The following is a 19,392-nucleotide window of genomic DNA, read 5'->3' on the forward strand; positions in this document are numbered from 1 at the left end:
ACAAGCACGTGCATATGTGTATGTGTGTGTGTACAGATGTATGACTCAGTGGCCCTCTCTCCTATTCTAAGCGTTAATGTCTGACTTCAAGGGTGAAAAGGTATTTATGACTGTTAATGGTGTGATCACAACATGCTGTTCCCCAGCTGTTTCTGGCCTTTATGCACCCAGTACCATGCTATGAGCATTCACATCATTAAATATTCTTATAAGATACATTTTCAGTGGCTGCATAGTACACCATTATGTGGCCATACCATGTTTACCATATTTTATTTTTTATTATTTTTTAAAGATTTTATTTATTTATTTGACAGACAGAGATCACACGTAGGCAGAGAAGCATGCAGAGAGAGAGGAAGGGAAGCAGGCCCCCTGCTGAGCAGAGAGCCCGATGTGGGACTCGATCCCAGGACCCTGAGATCACGACCTGAGCCGAAGGCATTGGCTTAACCCACTGAGCCACCCAGGCACCCATATTTACCATATTTTAATCACTCATGCACAATTACAGAATGTTTTCAGTTGGTTCCAACTTTTTCCTATTTGACTAACAGAATGAAAATGATTGTGCTCTGTTTCCCGCCCTTTTGATGTCTATTTCCTAAAATGTCCTGAAAGTAGAAGTAGAAAGTAGGAAGTTATGAGCATATTTAAGTTTCTTGCTACATAAAGCCAAACCACCTTACAAAAAGATGGATTCCTACTCCCATAAGCAACGTATGGAAGTGTGTGTTTCACAGTGTTCTAGCCACCTCTGACTCTCTTTAAAAACTCTGCACGTGGGGCACCTGGATGGCTCAGTCATTAAGCATCTGCCTTCAGCTCAGGTCATGATCATGGGGTCCGGGGATCAAGCCCTGCATCAGGCTCCCTGCTCTGAGGGGAGCCACTACTCTCTCTCTCACTCCCCCTGCTTGTGTTCCCTCTCTTGCTGTGTCTCTCTTTGTCAAGGAAATAAATAAAATTAAAATTCCTTTCAAAGGCAAAAAAGTAATCTTATTATTTTCATTTGCATTTCTTTAGTGCCCACTGTGGTGGGATTTTCCCATATGTTTATTGATGATCTGAATGTCTTTTTTTATGAACTGTTCAGATCTGTGCCAGTTTTATGGAGTGTTTGTGTTTTTCTTACCAATTTGTAAAAGCTCTTTCTATGTTATTATCCACATGCCTGTAAGTATATTGTAATGAAACACACTGTTTTGTTATCTGCCTTTTAATTTTGTTTTATTATTGATGCAGCATTCTGGTTCTTGTGTGGGTGCGTAAGGCAGTATCTTTGAGGACATCCCTTGGCACAGACCCTGGTCTCCTGTGGGGGGCATAGGCATCCATGTTGAATTTTTCTGGCCAACCCAGCTGATTATTATTATTATTTTTTTTTTCTTTTTGCAAGGAGTCTCATAGCAAATGTATATCAGCAAGTGACTGGGTAAGGACAACCCAAAGGGGTTGGCTGTTAGCTTGTGGAACGGGTCCCTAGAACCTCACGGAGATTACTTTGTTGGGTCCTGGAATTCCTACAGCAGCAAACAGTCAAAGCCTGTAAGTGTGTGTGATCCCAGGAACATAACCCTGAAGAAAGGTAAAACTTGGGGAAAAGCAATCTACATTTTTAAAAATTCTATGAGGAGTAAGCGGAGTTTTAGGGAAGGTCTCTCCAAGCAAGAGGGAGCAGAGCAGAAGCCACCCAGGGAGATTTTAACCTCTCTCTGGACTGCCTACATTTTGCATCTGGGGGAACATTTTGCCTACATGCCCCTGTCTAATTTTGCTCATCCTCAGGTGGACAGAATCGCTCTTCCTTGACATCACCCAACACAGGTTATAGTTTTCCAAAATGGACTTTATTAGGAATAAGGGGAAAAGGAAATTCAAAAGGTATAAAGATACAAAAGCACAAATCCAAATGGCCACAAACTGGTACCGTAAGATAATTGCAGTGTGCCCAATTTGTGGATGGGGAGAGAGGGGTTCACTTTCCCATTCTTGAGTTTCTCTCCCTAAGATTCTCCACTTCTTGGTTTTTGAGTTTTTACTACTTCCACTCCCTCCCTCCTTCCCCCCGCCCTTTACTGTCTAGGGTTCTAGTCACTTACAAAGCCTGGAAGAGGATCATGACTAATTCAAGGCTGACAGTTCCTCCGGAGAAATAAAATTTTTAAATTAAAACTAGTATCTGTTGAAAGCTATTGCCAGTCTCATACCAAACATGTTTTATATAGTATCTCATTTGATCATCACAACTTCCCTCTGAGGAAGAGATGTAAACCTTAGAATAAATTAAATGACTTGCAAAATGTCACATATCTATTAATGTTCAAATCAAGTCTCTCATCCTACTCTGTCTGGCACTGAGGTCCCGCCTTTTGATCAGCATAATCTACCTTCACAATTTCTTCTGTCGCCAACCACATCACTAGAGAGATACTGCCATTGTCTGAGCACCCAGTTCCCTCCCAGCTGGGCCAGGGTGATGGTGTGATTTGATGGAGTTCAGTCTCCCAGATCTCATGGAAGAAGAGTCTTTGGCGGGGCTGTGGGTGTGAGTCCTGCTTTGTTTGTCTCCCAGGGTCTTCCACTTTAAAGCTTCACTCTGAGACCCCGCTCCATCCCATCAGTTTGAGGAAAGCCTTTTTCACATCCTTGTTCCTCAGACTGTAGATGACAGGGTTGAGAAAGGCTGTGGCAATGTTATAAAAAAGGGCCATTTTCTTGCCATTGTTTGACAAGGAGTCAGAGCCAGGACTCATGTACATGATGATACACGGAACTGCGAACATGGTGACCACAGTGATGTGGGAAGCACAGGTGGAGAAGGCCTTGATCCGTCCCTGGGATGAGCGGATCTTCATGATGGTGGCAAAGATGTTGGCATAGACAATGACAATCAGGGTGAGGGGGACCACGATGACATTGAAGCCCGTGATGAAGTCCACCAAGTCATTGAGGGATGTGTCTGCACAGGCCAGCTTCAGGACGGCAGGGACCTCGCAAAAGTAGTGGTCAATTTCATTAGGGCCACAGTAGGGCAGGCGCACAGCAAAGAAGGTGTAGCACAGGCCACCCACCACTCCATAGGCTACACAGATGCCCACCAAGAGGAGGCACATCCGGGGGCTCATGACGACCTTGTACCGAAGAGGATGGCAGATGGCCACGTACCTGTCCATGGACATGATGGAGAAGAGCCAGGACTCGGTGACCCCAAAGAGGAGGAAGATGTACATCTGGGCCACACACCTAGCAAAAGAGATGGCCCTCTTCTTGCTGAGGATATGCACGAGCATCTGGGGCACAGTGGTAGTTGTGTAGCACATGTCCAGCATGGAGAGGACACTGATGAAAAAGTACATGGGTGTGTGGAGGCGGGAGTCCTGGTGGATAAGGGTGATGAGGAGGCTGTTGCTCACGAGGATGAGCAGGTAAAAGATGAGAAAGAAGGTGAAGAGCAGAGGGTTTGTCCTGGGGTTGGGGGCAAAGCCCAACAGAATGAATTCTGTCACAGTGGACTGGTTGAGTTCCTGCATTGCGATCTGCCTGTTTAAAGAGTTTTGAGGGTATGTAATTGATTGGGTGTCTATGCACAAGGGTATGTAAGGAATTTTCACACTCGTTTTATGTATGCTTCTTAAGAGGAAGTTTGGATTGGCAGATGGAAGCACCATGAGATATGTCCCCATAGTTGCTTGGGTGATATTGGGGTTGGGTTCAGGATTTAGTTGAGGGTCATGGTGATGAAAAGGGTGAATGCCAAATCAGGGAGGTGCTGTATGCTATGCTTTGCTCTGGCCTCTAGGTATATTTTTCCTTTTTCTGACCCATCCTTGCTTTTCTATTATTCCCACCATTTTCTATTTTCTCTTGGAAGTATAGAGGTTGCAAATTCTTGGTTTCAGATTAGGATCAGGGAAAGACAACTCATTATTTGGGTTAAGGTTTACCTTTTTTAAAAAATCACAATTAGGATTAGGACTAAGGTTAGAATGCAGGGTTAAAGTCAATGCTAGGCAGAATAAAAATTAGAGTTAATATTTAAGATTTAGCTTTTTCCTGTGAATGAGCTTTTTCTTCAGTGTTCATTAATTAGGTCATTCATCCAACAAATTCTTACCAAATGCTTACTCGTTGTCTTCCAAAATGTGAGGGATATTTTATAGTCAAAGAAAGATCATGGGTATAGTCCCATAAACAATTTTTAGAGTTAGCAAAAACAAAAACAAAAACAAAAAACAAAGGAATAACCCCAGCTCGTCAACTCCAGCACAACATGCAAAGAGGATATAATGATGTGTATATTGTACAATTAATCTTCATTTATCATACCTTCTTAATGAGAAACTCTTCAAAGACTCCCTCCTTCACACTGTCCATATGATGCCAATAAGTTGGTTTTGCTTTGTTGGAGGCCATGAACATACTGAGGTTTAAAAATTTTCCCTATGGCTGGTCCACCTTTCATACTCATTGCCTTTCTGGTCTTATGATTCAGAAAAATTTATATTTTGTTCTGAGCATATTAAAAATTCTAGTGACTAGAGGAAACTATGCAGAAGTAAATCCACAAAACCCAGAGTTTTGTGAAAGGGAAATTCATGGAGAAGAGTTACAATTTGTCAGGAAGCATTTCCTAAACTCATGCACTCTGTCCAGGTGGTTACGCCAGCCTACCTCCTTAACCATTGCTGACTTGTACACCCTTTGTTCCCATGGCTTTATAGATTGCTCTCAACTTTCTGGTTTGTTAACTCTCACAGAGACATTTAATATGGCATCTCCAAAATCTTTTGATATTGTAAAGAGTATCTCTTCCAAATGAAGAGCCAGGATCATGCTTAAAACTTTAGCATAGAGGTCACTTGGCTGTCCACAGGCCAAATATAACCCATGGATATATTTTGTATAGTTTTTAAAAATTAAATTTATTGCCAGTGTTTTAAAAAGTGGAGCTTACGCATAAAAAACTAGATTTTCAGCATCACAAACTACAGTTGGCAAAAATGGGCCCTATTCCTCCAGCCAGCAGGAGGTGAATGGATGATTCTTTTTTGGATGGAGTGTGAACCCCCCAATTCATGATATTCCTTGTGGTCCCTTATTTTTCATAGACTACTTTTACTCTGTTAAACTGCCTATGCCTGTCCCCTACCCTATGCATTTAAATTTATGATCCCTGGTCTAATGGTGTGCGCTCAAAGTGAGAGCTACTCTTACTGCTGGCATATCATATTATTCAGAAAGCTGTAGCCAAAGAAATATTTGAAGGCAAGGGAAAAAAATTTTAAAGATCAGAAAATTATAATGATTTGCAAATGTCATATTTATCGTATCTGGAAATACAAGAGAATCAACTGATACAGTTCTAGAACTAATGGAAGAGTTTGTTTAAATTGGCCTAATATAAAAATACTGGGGGCCCAGGAGTGCGTGTGACACCCACATCCGGGTCCTGTCGCCTGCCCTGCTGCCCAGCCCATCTCCCCGAATCCGGCTTCTTGAGATGTCCCTGATTCCGCTTAGCGCCACGCAACCAAATTAGATTTGGAAAAAAAAAAAAAAAAAGGGAAGGGGGGAGATTCAAAGAACAATACACATAGTAAGATCCCATGTGTACAGAAATGTATATGCATACAAATTTTCAAAAACGTATTTTACATCACATTTTAGATGCATGGAAAATGCCTGCAAGTATTCACAGACTTGTCAGCATTTATTATCATTGAGGACTGAGATTTGTGACAGTGGTGAGGGAGCCTCTAGGGATGGAAAGAGGCACCTTTCCTTTTTCTTTTTACATTTCAGGCCTCTTTGCTTTTTATCTACCATGAGTATGTATATTTATGAATCATTAAAAAACTAAGAAGTACCCAAAAGGTAGAAATGTTCTGTCCTAGATAAAAAGTTAGAAATGGTTCAGGAAAAAAGATTTATAAAAGCAGCAAATAAACAAAATTACAAAAACACCTAGGGATGAACCTCATAAGAAACGTTCACGACCTATGAAAGCCAAACAAATGAAAACAAAACAAACAGAAGATTCTGCAAAACTTTCTCAGAAGACATAAAGGAAACTTCACTTAAGTTCAGGGATACACCTTGTCCATGTTTCTGGAAAGAGAGACTAAAATTGGCAAAACAAAACAACAAACAAACCACACCAAAAACCCCACAAAAATCTAAACAAACCCAAAACATCTTCAAACTTATATTTTTAATGCAATCTAATTAAAACTCAATAAAATGATTTTGTAATAACATGATAATGTGATTCAAACACTCATAAAAAAATAAGTGCATAGGAATAGTCAAGAAAATACTTATGGGAAAGAAAAGAACAATGAAATGGAAGCAGAGTTGTCAGATTTAGCAAATAAAAATGAAACTGAAATTCAAATTTAACTGGGCATCCTGTGTTTTATCCTGGAAAACACTCTTCCAAAGGAGCAAACTTAATACTATAATATTATAATGTACTGTAATACCGTAAAAATGTAGTGTGAGCTCATTGATAGACACACAGATTGATGGGACAGAACAGAGAGCTTGGAAAGGGACCCTAGCCCATGATGAAGAGCCTATTATAAGTCAGAAGGCAGGAAGCTGTTTAACAAGCACTGCCAATTAGTTAATGATCTGGATAGAAAAAGTTCTTTTATGCCACCTACCGAGATACATTCTAACTATGCTAAACAGGTAAATGCAAAAAGTAAAAATGATAAAGCAACCTACGGGAAAATATATGGGTGAATGTTTATTTTATGATGAGACAAGAAAGACCTTTGAAGCATAACCTGAATGTTGGGAGTCTTTCAGCCTCATGGTGATGAACCTTAATATGGACACAAGGCAACATACCTCCTAAGCCCATCTTCTGGGAGAAGTCTGATTTTTTTTCCTCTTCTTAGATTTGTAGTAGTTTTAGGGGTTCCTTGTGTATCCCTGGTTACTTCTCAAATTTTCTGCTCTCACTGAACTCTTGGGTGCATACTGACCTTCTTCATGGCTCATCCCCATTCTCTTTCTCCTTTACGCCCCAAACTTCCCCACACAACACTGTCGTAAGCCTCGTCCTGAAGGTGTGTTAAGAGAAAGATGTCTCTTTGGGGTAAATACCCAGTAGTGCTATTGCTGGGTCATAGAGTAGCTCTATTTTTAACTTTCTGAGGAACCGCCATATTGTTTTCCAAAATGGCTGCACCACCTTGCATTCTCACCAACAGTGTAAGAGGGTTTCCCTTTCTGCACATCCTCACCAACATTTGTTGTTTCTTGTCTTGTTAATTTTGGCCATTCTAACTGGTGTAAGGTGGTATCTCATTGTGGTTTTGATTGGAATTTCCCTGTTGGCTAATGATGTATATTTTTTCATGTATGATGATTAACATAATAATATCATATCATATCATATCATATAAATAAGGAAGAGAAAGATGTTTCTAAGGACACCTGGGTGGCTCAGTCAGTTTAGCATTTGCCTTCAGCTAGGGTCATGATCCAGGAGTCCTGGGATCAAGCACCGCTGGGGCTCTCTGCTCAGTGGGGAGCCTGCTCCTTGTCCCTCCCCCTGCTTGTGCTCTCTCACTCCCTCTAAAATAAATAAATAAATAATCTTTAAAAAAAGAAAAAAGAGTCAAAGATTCTTATAATGAAGCACAATTTGAATTGAATATTTAATTCCAAAAAGTCCCTAAGCCATCCCTGCAGCAGTTTTTTTCTCTCTAGTCCCAAGATAACTGTTCTGTCATACTGGGGTCTGGTCTCTCTCCTGGAGCCTCGTCCCCTCTACCCTTGTCTCCCTGTTCTAGGACTCCTTCCTCCTGTCGCCTGAGCAGCCAGCCACAGACTCCACCCTCCTATCTCCTCGTCTCGTGCATCAGAACCACTTGGAAGGCTTGTCACACGCTGCTGTGCTTCACACCCAGGAACTCTGGATTTGGGAAGTCTGGAGTGGAGCCTGAGAATCTGCATCTGTAAGAGGTTCTCAGGTAATGCACATGCTGCCTGCTAGTGGGACCACACTTTGAGAACCACTGATCTACTTTCGTGTGCCAAGAAAGTTGGCTATCTTTCTTTCAATTTCTCTGTGTCCATATTTTCCCTCGCCTAAATGCCAATTTTTTTGCCTCTCATATAAACATAAAAACGAAACAGTAAAGGGAAAGTTGAAAATTTGGGCAAAATAATTTTCTCTAAGTTAAAAAAAAACTAATGATGGTTGTGATATATGCTACCGTGTAACCTGGGCAGATTACCCCACGTCTCTGAACCTTAGCAACCTTGTCTGTACCGTGAGAATTCTGCGGGGTGGCTGAAGGTCGGATGAAGATAGTCCTGGGTTCATGCCAGTGAACAAAGTAAGTGGCAGATAAACATCAAAAATACATGAGGGGCTGGTGTCTTGAGACTTGGTGTCTCTGCCTAAGTCAGCACGGGCAGAGGGACATGAAACACAGACATATCTCTGCCTCCTAAACCACCAGAGAAGGCTCCAGCTGCTGAGAGGAGGAAGCCCACTGGCCCTGGGGAGGCTGCTGAGCTCTGGCCACTCACTCCCCCCAAGTACCTAAGGGCTCCCTCCTAAGAGGCCAACCCCCAGCCACAGCTCTTCAGCAGATGGACCCAAGACCAGAATGAGTCTGCCCACTCCTTGCAGCCTACATCCTGCCCTGTTCCCCCATCCCCTGCCTGCCATCCATCTAGGGCCGGGAGGCCATTGTTCATCATTAATAATATAAGAGACCAGAATTCTTAACATGCACACAGGCCTTCATATTAGGGCCCAGCCAACTTCCCTGGGCTGGGCAATCCTGTGTCCTATAAGAGTCCAATTCTCCTGTTCCCTGGAGTGCTAGTTGGCCGCATAGCTCTGGGGAGTCACCCACCTGCCTGGCCCTTGTGATCTCATCTGTAAAAGAGGGTGGCAGGCAATTTGTAACATCTGCAGGACAATGCTTTTCTACTTATTCCTAGATTTGGAGGCGACTGGAGGCAACTTGGAGGGAACATGGGTTGGGGCTGGCGAGCTAGAGTGGGTACCAGCGTCCTACAGGTAGGAGCCTAGGCTGCACTGTGCTTAATGTCTCCACGGAGGATGCTCAAGGCTGAGCCAGGAGGGGAGGCATGTGTGACTGCAGGGACACCGTCCTCTAGATGGGCCGCTCTCAAGAACAGAATTGAAAATGTATGTTGGATCGTTGGGCTCTTGGGAAGCAGGACATGGGGTTATGCATTTTCAGCTTTTGTCAAAGATGGACTTGTGCAGGTGCTCAGAACCCACTCCATCCTCGCCCTCCTCACCCAGACACACACAGCTCCCGGTGGCTCCCCTTACTAGTTACAGACTTTGAAGCTCAATTTGAAAACAACTAGTACAATCCACTGATTTTACCAAAGCTCAGAGAGGGAAAGCAACTGGTCTAAGGTCACCCAGCAAGTCTCAAGAATGAAGAACACCCATGTAGCTTGGTCCTTAGTCGGGGCTCTTGCCCTGCCCAGTGCTGCTCTCAGAAATGAGCCATGAGCTGGGAATGGGACTTTGGGACAGAGGGAACCTGTTGTTGCAAACTACATTCTCTCCCAGCTCCTGAGACATGGAGGTCCTTAGACAAGGGCCACAGTGATGAGAGGCTGCCTAGGTCTTACCTCCAGCTTGTGCTTGCCAGCTGAGGACAGAGGAAACAGAGATGTGGGTGACAGGCTTCAGCCTCCCAGGACTCCTTGGCCTTTGAAGAATTTGTGTCTTTGTCCAGAATGCAGCCTGGGGACTGGTTTCTTCTCTCAATTTCCTTGGCTGGTTTGCTGTGTGTCTTGGGGTCAGTTGCTTGGACTCTCTGAGCCTCTGGTTCTGACCCTCCCACAGCCAGGTTTGATGATGACCTGTTGCTGTTGAGAAGACAGAATGGGTGGTGTTATTGCAAGGCCCTGGTAGGGGTTGAGCCACTAGTCGCCGCGTTGTCCGAGGCTTGAGGCTAGGAGTGCCGGTCTTGCTTCCTTGTTAGGATGTAAGAGAAATCAGGGGAAAGTTGCTCCTCTTTTCACATGGGCCCTTATAGTGATCTCCTCCTCTCCTATCTGCTTTCCTGCAGCACAGTTAGGAGATGAAAGACTCAGAGTTTTGCATTTTCGATGTTAGGATTTACTGCCATAAATCAGAGCTGGCAATTGTTTCTTATCAGCAAAAATGGTGGTTGATTACAGTAATATTTAATTCTGAAATATAAATTCTGAAGATAGGTATGATTTCTCCTCCCTTTTTCTTTCTCCATTCCTTTCCCCATCTCTCTCTCTCTTTCTCTCTCTCTCTCTCACACACACACACACACACACACGCCCTCCCCCAGGATCAACACTGACCTGCCAAGGCTAAGAATGACTCAGAGAAACTTGACCCAGAGAACCACAAAATCCAAGAAAATGATGGAAAAGAGAGAGAGGTCCTGGAAGGGAAAAAAAAAAAAAATGTCCAAAACAAGAGACAAGGAGGCCGAGGGGCCCAGAGACCCAGAATGTGAGGGGCACGGGCCAGAGAGGGAAAAAAGGAGGAAGAAGGTGAAAAAAGGTCCATTCTTCCCCTTGTGCTGCAAGAGGAGAAGGGACTCAAGGAAAGAGCCATGGAGCCGTGGAGCCCAGTGGGAGAGAGTCAGGCGGATGGAACGTGGCCAGACACGGAAGGGGAAGGAGGCGGGAGCTAGAGGAGGAGACAGGCCCGGGTCTATCTCTGGTGCTGGGGAGGTGAAGGGGGGGATCCCCAGGACAGCTGCCCAGGGCCACTGCATCCCCGAGAGCCGGCCGAGGCCAGGCGGGGAAGGAAAGGGACAGAGGCCATAGGTCAGGGGCATGGAGAGAGGAGAGAGAAGGAGCTGGAAGAGGAGAGCCAGCAGGTGGCAGACTGCAGACCAGACAGAGTGGACAGAGGGATGGAGGCTGAGGAGGCGGGAAGGGGGAAGAAGGGACGGGCTGAGGGCCAGGTTCTACGGGGAGACGCAGGGAGACGCAGCGAAGCGGGGAATCCGTGTGAATCACAGAGACAGCGGAGGCAGAGAAGAGGACAACCAGGGACGGTAGAGAGGGGCCTCGCCACAGGCTCATGCAGAGTCCAAGCGAGCAATCCACGGCGGAGTCAAGAAGGCACGAGAGGCAGAGCGAGCGGCAGACCCAGTCTGAACAGCACAACCAGAGCTGCACAGGCAGGCGGAGGAGAGAGACGGAAACTTGGAGGCAGAGGAGCAGGCCAGCAAGTAGGAACAGAGCCACAGAGAGCTGGTGGGCAGGGAGGGAAAGCCAGAAAGAGAAAGGCAGGGACAGGCGGTCGGGCGCACACTCACATAGGCATGAGGAGAGAGACAGGTGGCCGGTGAGCAGGACTATGGCCCACGCTGGGCTCCTCCTCGACCTCCCTGCGTGCTCGGGGACATTGGTGTCCCGAGCTTATAACCCTGCAGGGAAGGAGGTTGTGGGCAGGGCTCCCTCAGACTCAGGAGGCCACTCCTGAGTGGCATGTGGGCCCAGGACCCTAGTCAGAATAGTCCCTGCAGCCATGAGGAGCCTCACTCCCCAAGGAACCCAGGCAGTGCCGGCCTGGACGCCAACGTCCAGTGGGGGTCTGTGGGGAAGGGGAGATGAAATTCAGCTGGGGGAGGCATTGCGGTTGCTGGGGAGAAGTTGTGTGGGGCTCAGACAGGGCGCTGAGGACAGGTCTTTCCTCAGCTGTTCCTCCTTCCCCAGGAAAAAAAAAAAAAAATGAGGTACCATGGGAGGTCTAGGTTGACAAAGGCCAAGAAATTGTCCTCTCCTCTGCCAAGTGGTGTCCCCAGGGCTGTTTCACCCATTAGATACATCAGGCAAAGTGCCTAGGGTCCTTGGGCTTTCATAACCTACAAACATGCTGGAGACCCTAAAGAAAAGGATACTGGTCGAAAAATAAGAATCTCACAGAATAAAAATTAGCAAATATTTAAGTGACCTTTAACGTAACATTTTATCAGTTGGTCAGGGGAAACTCATTCAGCTTTTTCATGGGTATACAGTGACACATTAATTACGCTTAATGAGAGACATGGCTATACTTTCCTGTGTCTTATAAAGGGCCACGCCCATGGAGGTCTTAAACAGCCCAGTGGCTCTCAGGTCTCCGCCCTTTGAGGGTATGTTCTGTCATTTCAGATTGCTTGTGAGAAACCTTCCTCTTGGTGGAGAGAAAAGCAAGAGAGAAAGGGCCCGAACTGTAGCAATAAGGAATAAAGACAGGTAACAGGAAGAACTTACACCTTGCAACTTTGAGGTAGCAGCAAAGACCTTGGAGCCCTCTCTTTTGGTGTTTCTGGCCAAAGGGTGGGGATTCTGCCTGGAGGGCAAAAGAAATGTCAGGCGCCATTCTTTCTGGGCTTGAGAAGACCCGTTGTTGCTCACAGATGGCCCCAGGGGCTGCCATAGCATTTGGAACTTGGCCCAATACGTCCCCCAGGAGCCAGACTAGGGTTTGACTTCCTTACCCAGGTATGGTTTAGTTGGGAGCTCCATGAAGGAGAAGCCACTGCGAGCTGAGCCCCGGAACAGGGCTTCTGGGACAGGAGGCCTCCTCAGGCTGGGCCACTTGGCTCAACTGGCCTGCATCACGGTTGTGGTTGTGGTAGGGTGTGGGAAGCCAGGGATGGGATTCCTGGAGCCTCACTGTACCCTGTACTTCTCAGGAAGTCCCCTCCCTCTCCTACTGATGCCACAGGAGGGCTGGGTGCTTCCCCCTCAGTGGCAGGACTGTAGGTGTGTGATCCACCTCCTTCCTCATGTGGCTGGGTGGTTGGTTATGTGGACACCAAACCCCAGTGTGGGTTTTTTCCCCTATCACCCAGCAGATCTCCCATACCAGTTGGTGTGTCCTACAATTCACATGAATTCTGACATAATCTGCCCGGATCCCACAAATAAAGGGCTCAGCCCTGCAAGACTCTCCCCCACTCTCCTACTTCAGATGCCAAATGGAAGTCCAGGCTGTCATCAGTGCATGTGACCACCCCTTGGGTTCAGTTAATTAGCTAAGTGGCTTTTAGAACTCAGAGAAATATTTACTTACTAGATGACTAGTTCATTATAAAAGTATATACCTCAGGAGTAGCCAGATGTCAGAGACCCACTGGATGAAGTATGTGGGAGGGAGCATGGGGTGTCCCAGCATATCCGGTGGTCACCAACTCAGGGGCTCTCCGAACTTATCCTTTTGGGGTTTACACAAGGCCTCATTACATGGGTATGATTGATTAAATCACTGGCCATTAGTGACTCAACTCCATCTCCAGTCTCTCTCATCTTCCCAGAAGTTAAGAGTGGGACTGAAATTTCTTTAATCCCATGGTTGGCTCCACTGGCTGCCCAAAAGTCACCTCACTGACAAAACAAAAGGCAACAAAAGAGCCTTTATGTTTCTCACCACTTAGGAAATTCTAAGGTTCTTAGGACCTCTGTGCTAGGAACCAGAAGACTAAATACATATCTTTTCTTATAAATCACAATATCACCCAGGCTCCGTAGGCAATAAGCGTTCACACAGCTGCTAAAGTCGTCTTTCTGCCCTTCATCTCTGACTTGGTTCCTCCCCTGCTCAAGAACCTTCATTGGTTCTCATCTGTGGGAAAAGTCATGCAAGATGACCAACTGCTCTTTCCTGTCTGATCTCCATTCATGTGCCTCCATGTAGGCAGCTCTCTAAAAGAGCCCCCAGTGATCCCTACCTCCTGGTAATCACCCCTCTGTGTAATCCCCAGCACTGGAGGGTGGGTGGGACTTGGCATTTTCCTTTGAATGAGTAAAACAGGGCAAAAGCAATGAGATATTACTTCTGAGATTTGGTAATAAAAGACTTGACTTCCGTGTTGTTTTAACTCTCTCTGTCTCTCCAACTTTTCTCAATTTCTTGCTCTGATGAAGTAAGTTGGCTTGTCGTGAGCTGCCCTAAGGAGAAGTCCCTGTGGCAAGGAACAGAGTGTGGTCAAGCTGGCCAACAGACAACAAGGAACCGAGGCCATCAGAGCAACAGCCAGGGAGGAACTGATGCCTGCCAACAATCATGGGACTCTGTGATGGTAGCTGCTGGCCCCAAATTCAGCAGAGCAAGAGTACTCCCACAGAGCTGAATAAATCAATGAGGTTATTTGCATCATTGTTGCTATTGTTTTTAATGTTCTGGGGTTTTTGGACGTATGAGAAAACTCTCATTCCCCTCAAGCTGTCTCTGACACTTGATTTAGTAGATCAAAGTTTTTTGAACTGCAGTGAAACATTTTTAACTGATACCTGATTTTTACTGACTTACCAGAATTCAGACACTTCAATTAGCCTCTTCACTTATTAGCCTACATTCAATAATCATGTTTTGTATTTAACCAGGATAGACTTGGTCAAATTGATTGTTTAAAAAAGGTTATATTTAAGAGGTATTTCCTTTTAATCAGGCATGCTGAGATACTATTAAGTGGCAAGGGTTGAGTTGACTTTGCTTGTGAATCCAATCTCCACGCAGCTCTCCCTGAAAAACTGACCTGGCTTATAATGTCCCAACCTTAGAGATGATAAGGAATATCACCTACTGGCCAGAAGGAAACTTAAGTAAATTTTGGAACCTTGATTGGAGAGGAATTCACCCAAATTTGTAGGTTCTATGGGTGAAATAGAAAGGACAGATTTTCTTGGGATTGGTTTTCCAACTACAGCATAACAAATAATAGAGCACTGAAAAAGTCCAAGTTCAGATTCCATATGGAAACTTCCAGGTAAAAGTTAATTCTGTGGCTTTAGAAATGGCTCAATACTGTGTGTCTCTAGATTTGCAAGACAAACTAGAGACGGTTCATATGGCTAACTTTCCTACGGACCTAACGTTCCTCACTGATACAGTGAGGCCAGAAATAATGAGACCAGTTTTTTTTGTTTTTTTAAATCAAGAATAATTTTTGAAGGTTATTTAAGATCACAAGGGTGAGTGTTGTAAAAAAAAAAAAATCATCTAAGACTCGCAGAAGGCAACAGGGATTTCATGGTGCCCTCTTGGTATAGTGCTTGAGGTTGTCTAGCAGACCCTCTGAGGATTATCTGGCTTTATAAGGGTGTACTATTTTAATTGAGTTTCTAAGGCCTTGGATATTTTATAACTCTGCAGGGGTAACTGTTAAGGTCTAGAAAACTGGAAGCAAAAGATTTCTGTCTATAATAATGCAACTAATTCTTATTCATAGGAACACAAACAAAATTTGTCCAGTAGAGAATATAAATTTCTGTACGCCAATTCTCCTTTGAACCAATCTTAATATGTTACCGGTTCCTTCATGAATTAATGAGCTTAGTGAAATCTTTGACACATATTCATTTAAGAAAAACCATAAAGGTAGAGAATCATAAGTTTGTTAAAAATTCTATTTATTAAAAACCATTGTTCTATTCATCAAAAGAAAAGAAGACTCTTCAGCAGTGGAAACAAAACAACATGATTAATGTCAAAACCTATTATTGAGTGAATGACTCAAGTTACAGAAGAATGTATATTGTATAATTCAATTTAAAAATAATCACACAACCATAAAAAAGGATGAGATCTTGCCATTTGTGACAACATGGAAGGAACACCTAGAGGCATTATGCTAAGTGAGATAAGTCAGACTGAGAAAGACAAATACCATCTGATTTCACGGGTATGTGGAGTCTAAAAAACAAGAGAACAAACAAATAGACCAAAAGTAGAATCAGACTTATAAATAAAGAGAACAAACTGATGGTTGCCAGAGGGTAGGGAGGTGGGAGGATGGGCAAAATGGGTGAGGTTGAGTGGGAGATACTGGTTTCCAGTTATGGAATGAATAAGTCGTGGGAATTAATGTTAAGGCACAGGGAATATAGTCAATGATATTGGAATAACATTGTATGGTGACAGATGGTAGCTACCCTTGTGGTGGGCATAACATAATGTATAGCAATATGGAGTCACTCTGCTGAACACCTGAAACTACATTGTGTTTCAACTATATTCAAAAAAATAACAATAATAAATAAAATAAAGCGAGAATCTGACCAAAAAATTGGGTGCTTAAAAAACATTTAAGAAATCATGAAAACACATAGTAGTTTAATAAATGTATTCTATTTCTTTTAAAGTATTAATAAAAACAATGAAAAAATATTTTCAACCCTAAAATACAGATGCTGAACTGTTAACAGTAATTATCACCAAGTCTAAGGTAATGGGTAATTTTCATTTTCTTCTTTTTGTTTGCATCTGTGCTCTTAAACTTAAGAATAAACAGGTACTACTTCTGCAATAAAGAAAACAAGCAATGAGCTGAGAGAAGATATTCTCAATGCATGCAATAAACAAAGAAGATCCAAAATACATAATAAACTGCAAATTATGAAAAGGCAAATGATATCTCATATTCATTGAATATTTACACTTTGGTTTTCACTACGACAAATTCTTTTCATGTATTATCTCATTTAATCCTTCCAGCTACCTCCTCAGGTCTATACTATTTTCTTCCTGTTAACAGATGAAGAAACTGAGACTCAGAGAAAGTTATGAACCTTGCCCAGCACCACTGAGTTAGTAAAGGGTAGGACTGGGATTAGAACACAGGAGTCTGGCTTTTGAGCTTAGTTCATTACCCAACACTACCAAGAAGCTTATGGGAAAAAAAAAATGTTAAATTCACTAGCAACCAGGGAAGTACAAATGAGACAAAAAAAGATGTGCTCTCTCTCTTTCTCAAGAGAAAAAAAAAAGATAAATGAGGTGTGGTATATTCAAATGCTTGCTACAGAGAATGTAGTAGGCTTGTGTATAACAAATAGGTAGATGTCAGAAATATGACGCTGAGTTACAATTTCTTCAGAATAATGTGGATATCATGCCACCATTATAGATTTTCAAACTCATACAAGAACAATTCTATGGGTTCGATAGTCTGTAAGCAAAAGTTTAAAGACCTATGGGATGACTCAGTTTAATGGTAGTGGTTGATTCCTGGAGCTGGAAATATTCAAAGGACCCTTCAATGGCATCTGTAATTATTTAATCCCTTTTTAAAAAGATAAAAAGGCTCAGACTAAATATGGCAAAACATTAAGTGTTTATTTGGGGTATGGAGAAATGGGGTCTTTGTATTTTTATTTCTGTCTGTGGGTATCTCTCTCTCTCTCTTTGTCTCCCTTTCTATATAGGGATAGATAAATGCATACAGATATGTAGATATACATAAACACATATCCTTTTATTTTATGAAATATATGGAGTATTTATTTCTCAAAATAAAAGTGAGATTTAGGTAGTAAAATTAGAGAGGGAAGAGTTAGTATCACAAGTGGAGTCCAGACCAAATCAATTATTAGACACATTGTTACAGAGATGTGTCTAAAATAGTTCTAGCTTGGAATTTATAGCTCCTAGTGCAAAAAACGATGCTGATTATTATTTGTAAGCACATGGAAAGACTGCTTCTGCATGACCTGTCTACTCTTGATGTCATTTTCACCTCCACATCCCTTACACAGTAGAAAATCATGTGTACACATTTGGCTGTAATCAGAGTGAAATGATATGAACTTCTAGAGGTGAGGAGAGAACCCAGGAAAAGCAATAAAGCAATGCCTGGAACCATGACATAGTCACTGTAGAAGAAAGCCTTTGTCCTCAACTCTCAACTGAAGCATTAGGGTGGTGGCAGCCAATGGAGGGGCCTTCAGTTTAGGGGTACCCATACAGCCACTCCTAACTTGGTTGCTCACAACCCTAGAAAGGCTCAGGTTGGTTAGAACCTACTTGTATGATATGAAATGAGCCCTGTCAAGTCTGCCCATGACTCTGGACAATTCTGAAACATCCTGGATCAGTGAGCAGTTCTTCTGTTACCAAGTACATTCAGAAAGGCCCTTTTAACATCTTTGTTCCGGAGGCTGTAGATGATGGGGTTGAGGAAGGCAGAGACAACATTGTAGAACAGGGCTAGCTTCTTGTCCCGCTCTGGGTCATACCAGGAGCCGGGCCTCATGTACATGATCATGGCTGGTCCATAGAACATGATGACCACAGTGATGTGGGAAGCACATGTGGAGAAAGACTTGAGCCTCCCCTGGGATGAGTGGATTCTTAAGATGGAGGCAAAGATTCGGATATAGGAGGCCAGGATGAGGGAGAATGGAACCAAGAGCAGGATGAAACCCAAGATGAAGTCCAAATGGTCATTGAAGGACGTGTCTGCACAGGCCAATTTCAGGACAGCAGGGACCTCACAGAAGAAGTGGTTTATCTTCTGGGAGCCACAGTAAGGCAGATGCATGGTGAAGATGGTATAGATCAGGGCCCCAGCTATGCTAATGAAGCAACAGCCTATGACCATCTTGATACAAATGGGACGGCTCATGAGTAGGGGATAGTGAAGGGGGAAGCAAATGGCTACATACCTGTCATAGGCCATAATGGCATAGAGGACACACTCAGCAATGCCGAGGACCAAGAAGATAAACATCTGGGCTACACAAGCTCCCCAGGAGATGGTTTTCTTTGGACACACCATATTAACCAACATCTGGGGCATAGTGGTAGTGACATAACTCACGTCCACCAAGGAGAGGATACTCAGAAAGAAGTACATGGGTGTGTGGAGGTGTGATTCCAGGTAGATCAGGGTGATGATAAGTCCATTACCCAGAAGAGTGACGAGGTAGAGGAGAAGGAAGAAGGAGAACAGGGCTATTCTGACCTGTGATTCACTGGAGAATCCCAGAAGGATGAACTCAGACACAGAGCTGTGGTTCTTCTTGCCAAGGCTGTGCATGGTGGTCTGCCTATTAAGGAGACAAGGACTTCCCTGTTCTGCCTTTAGCCTTGGGGGAGGGAGGACAGAGTTGACAGAAGCTGAGTCACACACACATAGCGCCTTGCACAGTAGCTCAAAGTAATTTCATCAAACCTGTTGAGTGAGGTGCAGCGGGAAAGGAAGAGAGGGCATCTGTGGCACTGGGAAATAAGTCAGGAGATCTGGATTCATTCCTGTAATAGAACATAGGATGCATGATAACCCACAGGTCCTTCTCTGGAAATCACCCTTACCCACAAAGGGCAAGGGATTCGGTACCCATGTTTGTAGTGGCAGGCCTAGCCAACCTCTGGCCACTGCTGAATTGTACCAAAGGTGTACACCTGTCCCAGTCTGGAGGACAATTCTCTGGTGGGATTTCAAAATTACAACATTGTCGATGTCTATGCCAGTGGGCTGTGGGTGCCTGAGGTACCAACAAACCGGAGCCAGTGATGATGACATAGCCATAGGACAGCTGGCACAATAGAGAGGAAAAGTGGCAGCCTTGCAGAAATGATAGAGCAGACATGCAGGGCAGCAAAGAAGAGACCTC

The 19,392-nt window shown here is 43.9% G+C and overlaps 2 protein-coding genes and 1 long non-coding RNA gene across 3 annotated transcripts; 1 reads left to right on the plus strand and 2 right to left on the minus strand.

The window, feature by feature from the left end:
- Positions 1-2,594: 2,594 nt before the first annotated feature.
- On the minus strand, positions 2,595-3,533 carry LOC116568067 (olfactory receptor 2G3-like). Its single transcript, XM_032303549.1, has one exon. It carries the CDS (start codon positions 3,531-3,533, stop codon positions 2,595-2,597), a length of 939 nt encoding a protein of 312 aa, XP_032159440.1.
- A 4,280-nt stretch (positions 3,534-7,813) lies between these two features.
- LOC116568068 lies at positions 7,814-12,238 on the plus strand. Its single transcript, XR_004276495.1, has 3 exons — positions 7,814-7,988; positions 8,974-9,052; positions 12,166-12,238. It is a non-coding gene; the product is annotated as an uncharacterized LOC116568068 (long non-coding RNA).
- A 5,629-nt stretch (positions 12,239-17,867) lies between these two features.
- Positions 17,868-18,815, minus strand: LOC116568218 (olfactory receptor 2A12-like). The gene has a single exon (XM_032303739.1). It carries the CDS (start codon positions 18,813-18,815, stop codon positions 17,868-17,870), a length of 948 nt encoding a protein of 315 aa, XP_032159630.1.
- Positions 18,816-19,392: the final 577 nt, after the last annotated feature.

The sequence above is a fragment of the Mustela erminea genome, chromosome 10 (assembly GCF_009829155.1).
Source record: "Mustela erminea isolate mMusErm1 chromosome 10, mMusErm1.Pri, whole genome shotgun sequence".
Taxonomy (NCBI): domain Eukaryota; kingdom Metazoa; phylum Chordata; class Mammalia; order Carnivora; family Mustelidae; genus Mustela; species Mustela erminea.

Coding starts and splice junctions, on each gene's coding strand:
- LOC116568067 (XM_032303549.1), bottom strand. CDS start 3,533: ATGCAGGAACTCAACCAGTCCACTGTGACAGAATTCATTCTGTTGGGC.
- LOC116568218 (XM_032303739.1), bottom strand. CDS start 18,815: ATGCACAGCCTTGGCAAGAAGAACCACAGCTCTGTGTCTGAGTTCATC.